This window comes from Bubalus bubalis, chromosome X, assembly GCF_019923935.1.
Source record: "Bubalus bubalis isolate 160015118507 breed Murrah chromosome X, NDDB_SH_1, whole genome shotgun sequence".
NCBI lineage: Eukaryota > Metazoa > Chordata > Mammalia > Artiodactyla > Bovidae > Bubalus > Bubalus bubalis.
Window position 1 is genome coordinate 104266262 of NC_059181.1, and position 13107 is coordinate 104279368.

Here is a 13107-nt window from a genome sequence, read left to right on the forward strand (position 1 = left end):
ACTGATTTGCAGGAAGTGAGGCTGCAGGCAGAATATGCAGCAGTACAAAGAATGGGCCGGGTCCCTGGACCCCAGCCGCTGGAAGTCTAATGACATATGACTGGCAGAAAACCAGACAACTTCTTGTTTTGAGTGATAGCTACACAGATGAATGTAACTGTCAAAAGTCATCAGACATAAAAAAACAAGATCCGTGACTTTTCTTGTATTTCAGTTGTTATTGTTCAGTCGCTAAGTCTTGTATGACTCTTCTGCAACCCCATGGACTATAAGGTTCAAGAGAAAAGCTGCCACTGGTTTAAAATCATGCTCAGTCACTCAGTTGTGTCCGACTCTTTGCAACTCTATGGACTGTAGCCCACCAGGCTCCTCTGGCCATAAGCATTTCCCAAGCAAGAATACTGGAGTGAGTTGCAATTTCCTTTTCCATGGGATAGTCCCGACCCAGGGATCAAACCCATGTCTCCTGCATTGGCAGGAGAAGCCAGGGAAGCCCTTTATGTAAAGTACACCTCCATAAAAGCAGTAACTAACAGTGACTGTAGACAGTGACTTTTCTCCTAAAAACTAACTTGTCATAATCCAGAAACAATTACTACAAGATTATAAATGTCTAATTTAGAAGCACAAAGGTAATTTTTACATAATATAATTGGGGCCAAGTGTGTACTCTCCTACGTTGTCCTGACCTCTGCCATCTGTCCAGGCACTGACGGTAATGCCCATGTACTGTCTCACTGCGAGATTCCACCAGGACACATCTCACCCTCTGGTACTCAGGACACCTTTCAGATTATCCCTAAGGCACACCCCTGATTATTCCCTTCAGAATTTCCCGGAAATGAAATACCAGAATCAAAGGGTATGTGCATATCATCAAGACTACAGATGTGCCTTTCAAAATTGCCTGAAGTGAGCTATCATTTTATAAGCTAAATGTTCTGTAAAACATTTAAGCAATGACAATCCTTTCCAAAATTTGGATTTATGAAATGATAAGAGATTTTTTTTTTCATGGTAAAGACTGCTTTATTGGTGGCAGCTAATACAAGTCAATAAATATTGATCCCCAAAGAACTCAGTTATGTATCAGATTACTGGGCCACAGAGAGCTGAATGGAATTGAACCAACTGATTGCTGGGAGGATAAACTCAAGTCAATCCTGCTTCTTGGGAAATGAAGCCACAGCCAGTTCATACATGGCATATGCCGTTCCACCAACTGTAAGAATCATGGTGGCTCTATACAGGAGGGCATCAGCTATCCCACCCTTCAGATGCACTGGAATTCCATTATCCTCCTGAAACAGCTTTTGTTTCTCTGGAAGCTTATTTTCAAACTGCCTGCGTGAAGAAGTACTTATGGTCCTCTTAGCAATCTGACGGAGAGCCAGAAGATTCCGTAGCATCTTGGCTCAGTTACTACCCACCAACCGCGACAAGTGACCACCAGCAACGAGAAGGTCCCACGCTCTGATAAGAGATTTTATCTTTGTCCAGTCTAGATAATAATAAAAACACTCAAGATAATTCAGTGTTCTTATGCGCAGATCAAAGTAAAAAAAAAAAGCCTTCTTTTGAATACGGAGCAATCCAAATATGTGAATGAAATCTGGGTTAATTGCAACATAATTTATAAGAGCTGTACTGTGTGTATTTTCACTTTTGTGTCCCCTGTACCGAGCATGACGCTTAGTGTGATATATGATATGTGCTCAGCACAAAAGGCTCAAGATAAAGGGAATTTCCACTTTAGAGGAAGATGTGGAACAGGAGTCCTTTAAATAGCAAAGTGCACATAGAAAAATAGCAAAATAGCAAATAGAAAATGGCAAGTCTGCCAAGTTTATTTAAATTAATACCTTCCCCTCCACAGCTCTGACCTTCCTGCTCAGTATCATCCCAAAGTCATGCAATGTGGCAGAACCAGGCCAGCACCTGGTGCTGGGGGGTCAGACAGCTCAGGGCAGGTGGTCAGAGCCCTCAGGGCAGGTGAGCAGGGTGTTCACATAGAGTCCCGGCTGATGAGGAAGGTGAAACCCAATCAAGTGGGGTGAGGAAGGAACTTCTAGAAGAGAGGGCTCAGCAGGGAAATTCAGGACCTCCAGGAGGGGGGGGGGAGGCTGGCATCTGAGGAGCTGAGGAGGGCACCTATGCAAGGGAGAGGGTGAGGGTAGAAATAGGGAGACTAGGGAGATAATGGGAAACAGCCAGAATGAAGTGTGTGTGTGTGTGTGTGTGTGTGTGTCTCACTCTCTCACAAACATACATTCCCTAACTCTCCCTGTGTGTGTCTCTCTCTCACATCTGTGTGTGTCTCTCTCTTTCACATACATACATTCCCTAACTGTCCATGGAAATGGCCAGAAGCAGTGGCACTCCTGGTGCCCATGTACTGGTTTATAAGTGTCATTAAAGGCTGACTCCAAGGCCAACGTTAGGTAAAGACAAAATGAGCTTGGAAAAGCTTGTTCTACCAGAAAGCAAGGAATCCCTCAAAAAATAATAGAGACATGTGAAAAGCACAAGGCTGCCAGCCTGAAGCTCCCAAACCAAAGACAGCCTGAACATCCAAAGAAACAATGATATTAATTAATTAAAAATTTGATGAGAAACAGGATATTCATAGTCTTAAAGTAACTAGCTGCAAAACTGCTATCAATTACGAATCGGAAGTGCATGTGAAAGCTCCATGTTATGAAACCCAGTAGCCACCACCTCAATCCTGAGATCAAAGTAAGGCTGTCACAGCGGGCAGATGTGACTCTGGTTACGTGAAGCAATGAGAAGAGTCAGTGCTAGTTCTGAGAGACTCTAGCCAGAAAAGGGAAGCCTTGAACCCTACCACGAGGAAGCTTCAGACTAGCCCAACTTGAGGCACACTGCACAAAGCAGTTGGCTTCTGATCTTCCAGAGCTTCAACCTCAGGAAAGTTAAGCAAAGGCTGAGGGGATGCTTCACACTGAAGGATGCCTGACCCTGACCCCGATTCCTGAGCATCAAGACCATCAATTGGACAGTGGGGACAGTGGGACGGGGTCTGAGGACAAGGTGGCAGTGGTATGTCAATGCTAGCTTCCTAGACTTGACTGTGCTTACCTAAGAGGTGTCCCGTGATGACAGAGCCTGTTCAGACTAGCAACTTACTCTTCAAATGGCTCAGGAAAAAATATTCTGTGTATTACACCACCTTTTCTGTAAGTTTGTGACTGTTCTCAAAATCTTAAAAGAATAATTTTTAACTTAAAAAAAAGAGGGACTTCCCTGGGACTTCCCTGGAGGTCCAGTTGTTAATACTCTGCGCTTCCAATGCAGGGGGCTGGAGTTCAGTCTCTGGGCAGGGAACTAGATCCCACACGCTGCACAGTGCAGTCAAAAAACAAACAAAAAAAAAAAGGAGGGAGTTTCAAGAGGGAGGGGACATATGTATACCTATGATTGATTCAGAAATAGGGGAAAAAACAAGACAATACTGTAAAGCAAATATCTTCCGATTTAAAATAGCTTAGAAAAAGAGAGAGAGAAATGTCCACTTAGGATTTTTCTGAAAACCAACCAGACCACTAAACTCAGTGAAACCTAATTGAATGTCCATCTGAAAGAGTTAGACTCTGTCTGTAGTGACAAGGTACACACCACATTGAGTCCCCAAGCCAGCCACTACTCAGTGTTCTCTGAACAGGTTGAGACTCCTCCTGCACCCCCCCGCCCATGATGGGCTCCCGAAAATTCCCTGGCTCCAACCCTTCCTGTTCATTGTAAATGCACAAAACAGCCTTTCAGGTGACCTGCTGGAGTCTCTGCCTTGGATCTCTGGTCAACTGAACTTGGAAAGGGCTTGTGTGTGTACTCACACACATGCCTGTCCCCCAGCTAAGTGGGCACAGAATCCCTCCCCCTCCCCAGTGCCCATGGGACCTAGTACTCAGGGCCTGACGCCCAAGTGTGCAGCTTCCTGGAAGGCAGCTCAGGTTCCGGCACCTTCCGGATGACACAGGCCATGCCTCCTGTTTCACTCCAGTATTTTCCTTCCTCTTGGGTGCACTTGGCATCAGCACTGTTTCCAGAGCTCAAGGACAACTGCCGCTGCCTCCTGGGGTCCCAACTGTTCCTAGGAGGAATCACAAAGTGTTGGTTTTCCTGGTTGGCCCAGGCACAGTCTCATCTTCCTGGTCAGACCATTAAGAATTCTAAAATTAGCTTCTACAAACAGATTTCCTTCATAAAAGATCCACCCCACACACCCTTTACGGGTGAGAAGACATGCCCTGAGCACCTACACAGCAACCACTTTACCAGTCAGTTCAGTCACTCAGGCGTGTCAGACTCTTTGCAACCCAATGGTCGGCAGGACTCCAAGCCTCCCTGTCCATCACCAAGCCCCGGAGTCCATACAAAATCATGTCCATTGAGTCAGTGATACCATCCAACCATCTCATCCTCTGTTGTCCCCTTCTCCTCCTGCCCTCAGTCTTTCCAAGTCTTTGTTGACAATGCAATGTCTCTGCTTTTTAGTATGCTGTCTAGGTTGGTCATAACTTTTCTTCCAAGGAGCAAGCGTCTTTTCATTTCATGGCTGCAATCAACATCTGCAGTGATTTCGGAGCCAAAAAAATAAAGTCAGCCACTGTTTCCACTGTTTCCCCATCTATTTGCCATGAAGTGATGGGACTGGATGCCACGATCTTCGTTTTCTGAATGTTGAGCTTTAAGCCAACTTTTTCACTCTCCTCTTTCACCTTCATCAAGAGGCACTTTAGTTCTTCTTCACTTTCTGCCATAAGGGTGCTGTCATCTGCATATCTGAGGTTATTGATATTTCTCCCGGCAATCTTGATTCCAGCTTGTGCTTCCTCCAGCCCAGTGTCTCTCATGATGTACTCTGCATATAAGTTAAATAAGCAGGGTGACAATATGCAGCCTTGACATACTCCTTTTCCTATTTGGAACCAATCTGTTGTTCCATGTCCAGTTCTAACTGTTGCTTCCTGACCTGCATACAGGTTTACCTTTACCAAGTCAGCCCTAAACACACAGCTCCAGGCAGAATGCCTCGCACCCATTACTTCATGTACTGCAAAAACAAACAAAGAAAAACGCCTCTACTTCCTCCATTTTAAATGATTGGTTACTGAGCCTCCAGGATGTTTGGGAGCTGTTCACAAGAAACAGCTAACAGAGTTGAACCCAGGACTCCCACTGCAGGGCTTTCTGTCTATGCCAAAGCCCCATCCCAGTGCTGAACAAATGTCCCTCACAACAGCAGAAGGTGGCTTGCTGTGTGATGCATTGGAAAGAGCAAGAGGAGCAATGCACACACTGCATAGAGGAGGAGGAGACAGATGCCCAGCAGAGGCTACGGGAAGGCTCAATGAGTAGTGCTCACTTTAACAGGCTGCAGTGTAAACAAAGGCTCTGTGACAAAACATATGTGCATCTACTCGCACCTCTTCAACTGCAAAAGTGGTGCCCAAAAGCCCAGCGGGAGTACAGAGAAAGCCAGGGAGTCAGGCCCAGCTAATAAATGTGCTCATGTGCACATGTGCCCATGCACACACACATGCACAAATGCTCCAGAGGTAGAGGGAGATGAGGCAGGTGAGGAGGATCAGGAGCCCAGAGACAGGGCAACAACTGCCAGTGCCTCCTGACAGCACACCAAGAGATGTGGTGCCCACAAAAGTCCCTGATCTTCCAGGAAAGACCTGAATCTATCGAAGACAATGAATAAGACACCAGTTGAGGGTGACAGGGAAGGAGGGACCGGCCGGCCAGCCTCTGGATGGTACAGGAAAGAAAGAATGTGGGTCCCACTGGCCCCCGAGACCCTGCAGCAGGTCAGTGCACTATGGACAAGGGCCATCCTCACTGAATGGTTAGGCCCTGTCCATTCAGGACACCCTTTCTGGACTCCAGGTGAAGTGCTGCTGCCCCCAGTTCCCACCTGGGTCTCAGGAGGTGGAAGAGACACTGGGTTGTCCTTTCCACCTCCTGCCCAGAAAATGACAAAGGCCAGTTCCCAAAAGTCTGAGCAGAGTGGGCAGAGTGACTGCTTGGGTCTCACAGGGTCCCGGTGAAGAGGGGTTTACTCCTGACTGGATCCTTCTTGGCTGGTTCTCTTTCTATGCTGTCGTCACATCAAATCTCACAAAGACAAGGCAGTCCAGGTGCCCACAACGTCACTCCCCCAGGTGCCAACAACCCTCCTTATTTATTATGGGCAGGGAGACAGGGTGGCTGGTGTAATGTTCCCCTGAACCAGAGAAGAGACACCCTAGGTTGTGTCTCTTCTACCGCCTGAGACCCAGGGCATTGGGAGCAGAGCACCTCCACCTGGGGTACGGAGAGGGTGTGCTAAATGGACAGAGCCTAACTCTCCAGTGTGGCTTCAGGGCATATGGGCAGGAGGGGCACTAACTCCTTTATAAATATTTCACACAACCACTGAGTTCCTTTTGGGTTTTGGTTTCAGATCTTTTTGATATGGTCCATTTTCAGAGACTTTATTGAATTTGTTACAATATTGCTTCGATTTTATGTTTTGATTTTTTGACTGCAAGGCATGTGGGAATGTTCCCAAGTCCAAGTTCACTCTGCTTGTCTCACAACAGGCCAATAAATCAGAGGCGAGGTGCTGAGGCCTGGAATACGAATTTACTTGGAAAGCTGTCAGACTGAGAAGATAGCAGACTAATATCTCGAAGAAACCATCTTGTAAGGGTCTGGATGCCAGTTCTTTTATAGAACACAGAGCTGGGGAGGTGATAAAATAAAGTAAAAAGGCCATTATTCTGGCAAATATCTCCTGGAATGGCCAGTCTCAGAAGGAGATGTGTTACTTTCTCCCTTCATCTAGCCATCCACAAGTGGACAGATCCTGAACAAAGGCAGAGGGTCAGAGTTTCCTGAGGCAGGCCATTACATATGGACAGTATCCCTGTAGTATACAAACCAACAGGAAACAAAGGCTAAAGTAAAACATTCAACATGGAGACAGATTTTGTTCTTCCCTGTAACAATTCCCCAGTGTCAGTGTCCATTCCTCAATCTTATGGAAAAAGGGATGATGACTGTTCTAATTTCTCCATGAGTTACATCTTTTGGGGTGTGCCCACTACTGGTGCCAGTGTTCCGAAAGTCTCTACTTCATATGTTTAGACATAAAAATATTTATAACATAGGTGTTGACAGTTATGTTTTATTCAGTAAGAATCTTTTAGGAATTCAAACCCAGAAGGCAGCATCTAAAGTTAAGGAATTTAGCACTTTTCTATGTATGCAAAGATGCACCAGCCATCTCACTGAAATTGTTCCCTTTGATGCACACCTTACCACCTGGGACCAGTATCCTGTCTTCTTCCCTCAGGAATCACCTTGGGAAGTGGCTGCAGTCTGATGGCTGGTAAAGAGCAGGTTTCTTCAGGGCTCACCATGAGAAATGGCTCCAGTCTGATGACTGCCAGAAAGCAGGTATTGTTTTCCTTCCCGAGTTTCCTTAGGGCTTACTGTGGGGGGTATTTGCACTTTGATGGCTGCTAGAAAGCAGGTATTCTTCTCTTTCCCGAGTTTCCTCAGGGCTTACTGTGGGGAACGGCTGCAGTCTGATAGCTTCTAGAGAGTAGGAGGGGAACCTGGGTCCCCATTGAGATCATCTCAGCAGAGACAATAAGCACATCCTGTGACTCCAGACAATCTTCCAATGTTCAGGGTTCAGCGTTCAGCCTGCAGGATCCATAGCCATCAGCTCAGCCACCATGCTCTGCACTTAGTTGCTATGCAGCCCTGAAATCTACACTGCAGGAGGCCCTCTAAAGGTGGCATCCTTTTCAGCAAACTCTCAGTCACACCCTCCAAGCCCAACCCAGCCCCAGCTTTGCTGAGAGGGTCTCACTGGGGATGCAAGATCCCCCTCCTGTACTCCCACATTCCATACCCGAGTGAGGAGATGGCAGGGGCTGGGGGCACAATGCCTCCAAGCATGTAGGGAACAAGTTCTCACATCCTCTCTTGTGGTTCATCCCTGGGAGCACAGTCTCATGTCACTTCTAGAGGCAGGGGACCCCTAGCTCAAGCACTCTCTCTAGGGGACATAAGGCATGAGCATTAACAGAGGAAACCCCGAATAACCTGCTTAAGCTGGAAGACTAGTTCCTGGGATGTGACATAAAGTCAGAAAGTAGCTTCTCGGTGGGACTGGCCTTCTCCAGACCTAGCCTGGAGATAGAAACAGTGGACTAAGGGCCCTCAGCTGGGGCAGCCACACAGTGCCTCTTGACAGCCCTGTGGAGACTGTGTGGCCAGAGGGACCACGAGCCTGCACTCACCCAGAGGACAGCCTCTGGGAGGTCTGTGGCAGACCAAAGTGACCATGAGTATGCACTCACACAGCAGACAGCCTTTGAGAGGTCTGTGACAGGCCAGAGTGACCACAAGCCTTCATTCACCCAGTGGACAGCCTCTGAGAGGTCTGTAACAGGCTAGAGTGACCATGAGCCTGCACTCACCCAGCAGACAGCCTCTGAGAGGTCTGTAACAGACCAGAGTTACCATGAGGGTGCATTTACCCAGCAGTGAATTCCTGTCTGGAGAATCCCATGGACAGAAGAGTATGGTGGTCTACAGTCCATGGGGTTGCAAAGAGTCAGACATGAGTGAGCACGCACAGGTGAAACAGAAATGGACTCATGGACAGAGAGAATAGACTAGTGTTCTCTGAGGTGGAGGGGGTGGTGGAGGGATGGAGTAGGAGGTTGAGATGAGCAGATGTAGCTCTTTATAAATAGAGTGGATAAACAAGGTTCTACTGTATAGCAGAGAGCAATACTCAGTATCCAATGATAAACTATAAAAGAATATTTTTAAAAATAATGTATATATGTATATAAGTGTATCCCTGAGCTGTGCAGCAGAAATTAACACATGTAAACCAACTATACTTCAAAAATTAAAAAAAAAAAATCCTGATTATTAAAAAAAAAAAAAAAAAAAAAAAAACAGACCCTAGCCAATTACAACAGATACTCAACCCAGGAGCACAGCATCCTGAGTAGTCAGAACATGGACCAACCAGTCAGAAGAGGGGCCAACAGGAGACGGGATCTCAGAGCGGCCCACAGGCTGGCTGCGAGCCTTGGGCGCCCTAAGCCATGAGTGTTGCTGGAGAAAATGAAAATTTTACCAATGACTCCTCCTCCAGCTCAAAATGAAGTGGCTCTGCTTCCCCTGACCCCTTAACTGAAGGGGCCCTGGGACGCCCTGGCTTGGTGCTGGGACCAGGAATGTACTGGTCAGATCCCAATCCAGGGGAGGTCTGTGAAGGCAGCTCTGTAGCACGGTGAGCCAGGATGAGCCAGGATGAGCACAGCAGCTCAGCCCGTTCCTCAAGATCAGACAAAATAGCACCCAGGAGGCCAGAAAGTGTTCTAATGGAGGGACCCCATGTTCGGTACCTCTGCTCTCTGGCTGAGGCCCAGCGCTAACCCCCCTGTGCCGGTCTGCAGCACATTCTGCACACATCCTGACAGCTCAGTTGCTGAGCTCCAAGGTGAAGGTTTGTGATTGCAGCCATGCTCACAAGCATCAACAGCACCGACCACCTGGCTTTTGGCCCAACTGCGAGGTCCAGCTGAGACCAGTGGACATGTTGTCAGCTGTGCTCTAGAGTGGCCCCTGTGTCACCAGTAAATGGTAGTATCACAATGCAGGCCAGCGGGACTCAGCCTGGAGGATAGCTAGAATCAGCAAGGACACTGACCCATGAACACTCCCAGTCCTGGGCCAGGCAGTGACCCGAACAGGCAGACAACTGAAGAGAGCAGAGTTCATGGCACAGACAAGGTACAGCCATCCCTAGGCAAGCAAGGGGTCCCATCTCAGGGGGAGCCCTTGGGATACCCAGCTTAAACATAAAGAGGCTTCAGTCACAGGTGCTGGGAACAGACTTGGAGACTCTTTTAAGTCATGCAGGGCAGGGCACACAGGTGAGTTAAGGCCAGAGGGAGTTTACTGTAAAAAAACAGAGTGTCTGGGGGAACAGACGGGCTTGAGTGGAGCTGAGCCCAAGGGGCTGGGAGTCTGGGCTTAGAAACCCTGTATGCCACTCTCCTGTTTCTGCCTCCTAATCTACTTAACACCCACTCTGCAGCCTGAAGCCGTCTGTCTTGCGCATCTCCACACTCAGACTGTCCACTCATTCACAGATATTTGTTCAGCACCTGCCTCTGGCCAGGTCATGTTCCAGGCACGGGACAGCCAAGAGGAGACAGACAATAACCCCAGTCCTTGGGGAGCAGAAACTCTACCAGAGGCCAAATGCACCCCTCCTGTGGCCAAGCCCCGGCCTCACCCTCCTCAGCCCACCGGCCGGCCCTGGTGGAGCTCTGGCCTCCAGACAGAGTTCCGTCTGAACATTCCCCCTCCTCCAAGAAGGCGCCTCTCTGGACTCACCACCCATCAGCCTCTGCCACCCTGTGCCCTGTGTCCTTCTCAGCACATACCACCATCTGAAATGGCCTTCCTGACACCTACATCACCTCAGTGTACCTGGCAATGTCACATCCTCAGTGAAGGAAGGTCCCAGCTGCCTTCACGCCCTTTCTGTTGAGTTCCCACCACAGATTCCCATCACGGAGGCCTGGAAGGACTCTGCAGACAAGTGTGGAGCAGGGGCTCGGTGGGGCCCGAGAGGGTGGATTCACCTGGGCCACTCAAGTGGTCAGGGTAGGCAGGGACCTCCCAGCACTGGCTGGGACCTGGACAGCAGGTAGACCAGCTTCCTTCTCCCTGGGACCACGAGGGGACAAGTCTCTCGTCACTGCTTAGGGTCATGGCTGCCCAGAAGGACTGTCAGCTTCATGGTACTGAGCACCCTGTGTGCTGTTACACGTTTTACCTGTGTGATCTCAACTCCCTCAGGTCGAACACTTTGGGCTACACACTTGGAAGAGTCAACAGGAGTGGTTTAAGGTCACTTGAGGTAACACAATCCAGAGACAGAAGGCCCCACCACCTGCCAGGAGGCCTAGGGACAACACCAGGAAGGGAGCTCCTCATCTCCTCCTCGGCATCTCATGTCTTCCTTGACGTGAGTCGTGCCCCCCTGGTGCCTGGGAGGCTGCTGTGCCTCCAGCATCACATCACACAGTCAGAAGGGGGTGGGAGAAGGAGGGCAGACCCAACAGCAGAGCTGTGCTTTGTTCCCAGGAGCCTGAAGGTGCTGTGTGGCAGCTACCATGTGGGGATCACCTGGTGAGCATGGCAAGGCTGGCCCTGGAACTATTAGGCTGGATCCCCTGCCTGGCCTCCTCTTAGTCAGCCTGCTGCCCTCTCAGGTTCCAGGTGAAGCCCACAGGATGGGCAGGGACCCTGGTGAGGCCACAGAAGCAACTGTGGTGATGACCTGTCCTGCGCCCTCCCAGGACTAGGTTCCCTCTTGGGGCAGAGAAGGCGTCAGGGCTCTAGACAGAGGAGGTGACAGGCAGCCACCAAAAAAGGTTTGATTCTTGTCTTTGGTAGCTTGCTTCTGACATTTGAGACTATAATACTGGAGTGGGTTGCCATGCTGTCCTGAGGGGATCTTCCCAACCCAGGGATTGAACCCAGGACTCTTGCATTGCAGGCACATTCTTTACTATCTGAGCCACCAGCGAAGTCCAAGAATACTGGAGTGGGTATCCTGTCCCTTCTCCATGGGATCTTCCCAACCCAGGAATCGAACCAGAGTCTCCTGCATTGCAGGTGGACTCTTTACCAGCTGACCTAACCAGGGAAGCCCACAAGAAAAGGTTGCAAAGTGAAAATGACAAGCCCGTCAACAATGCTCACCCTAGATATGGTCCTGGGATCACTCTTCTGCGTCCCACGCCAAAAGGTGTTCCAGCACACAGCCCCTCTGCACCTCAGCTTCAGCCTCTTGGACACGGGAACTCTCACAGATGCACCTTGAGCCTGTGCTGGTGAAGAGGCGAGAGAACCCTTCTAAAGGAGTGAAAGCTGCTGCAGATTCAAACCACAAAGCTATATTGCCCCTCCCCTGGGTTACCAACTGGTACTCACCGCTCAACTTACACCACCAATCAGCTCACTCTCTGCACTCAGCTGCACAGCTGCCAGTGTGCAAAAGTGAGGATTATTTAAATGTCCCTAGTGGTGGAAGTATGCTTCTTTTTGGTCCTGTCCCCATGTTGTTGTTCTGGAGAAGACAATGGCAACCCACTCCAGTACTCTTGCTTGGAAAATCCCATGGACGGAGGAGCCTGGTAGGCTGCAGTCCATGGGGTTGCTAAGAGTCGGACATGACTGAGCGACTTCACTTTTGCTTTTCACTGTCATGCATTGGAGAAGGAAATGGCAACCCACTGCAGTGTTCTTGCCTGGAGAATCCCAGGGACGGGGGAGCCTGGTGGGCTGCCGTCTCTGGGGTCACACAGAGTCGGACATGACTGAAGCAACTTAGCAGCAGCAGCAGTAGCAGCAGCAGCCATGTTGTTGTTCAGTTCCTCAGTCAAATCCGACTCTTTGCGACTGCATGGACTGCAGCAAGCCAAGCCTCCCTGTCCATCACCAACTCCTGGAATTCACCCAAACTCACTTCCACCGAGTCGGTGATGCCATCCAAACATCTTATCAACTGCTGTCCCTTCTCCTCCCACCTTTAATCTTTCCCTGCATCAGAGTCTTTTCTGATGAGGCGGTTCTTCACATCATGTAGCCAAAGTATTGTAGCCTCAGCTTCAGCATCAGTACTTCTAATGAATATTCAGGGTTGATATTCTCTAGGATGGACTGGTTGGATCTCCTTGCAGTCCAAGGGACTCTCAAGAGTCTTCTCCAACACCACAGTTCAAAAGCATCAATTATTCAGTGCTCAGCTTACTTTATAGTCCAACTCTCACATCTGTACATGACTACTGGAAAAACCATAGCTTTGACTAGACGAACCTTTGTTGGCAAAGTAATGTCTCTGCTTTTTAATATGCTGTCTAGGTTGGTCATAGTTTTTGTTCCAAGGAGGAAGCATCTTTGAATCTCATGGCTGCAGTCACCATTTGCAGTGATTTTTAAGCCTCCAAAAATAAAGTCTGTCACTGTCTCCACTGTTTTCCCATC

General features: G+C 48.9%; 1 protein-coding gene across 1 annotated transcript; it reads right to left on the reverse strand.

The window, feature by feature from the left end:
- Positions 1–1003: 1003 nt before the first annotated feature.
- Positions 1004–1477, reverse strand: LOC123332034 (cytochrome c oxidase subunit 7A2, mitochondrial). Its single transcript, XM_044937522.1, has one exon. The coding sequence runs from the start codon at positions 1407–1409 to the stop codon at positions 1158–1160; it is 252 nt and encodes an 83-aa protein (XP_044793457.1). The 5' UTR covers positions 1410–1477; the 3' UTR covers positions 1004–1157.
- Positions 1478–13107: the final 11630 nt, after the last annotated feature.

What these genes read in the sequence shown, in the direction of transcription:
- LOC123332034 (XM_044937522.1), bottom strand. Translation starts at nt 1,409, where the DNA reads ATGCTACGGAATCTTCTGGCTCTCCGTCAGATTGCTAAGAGGACCATA.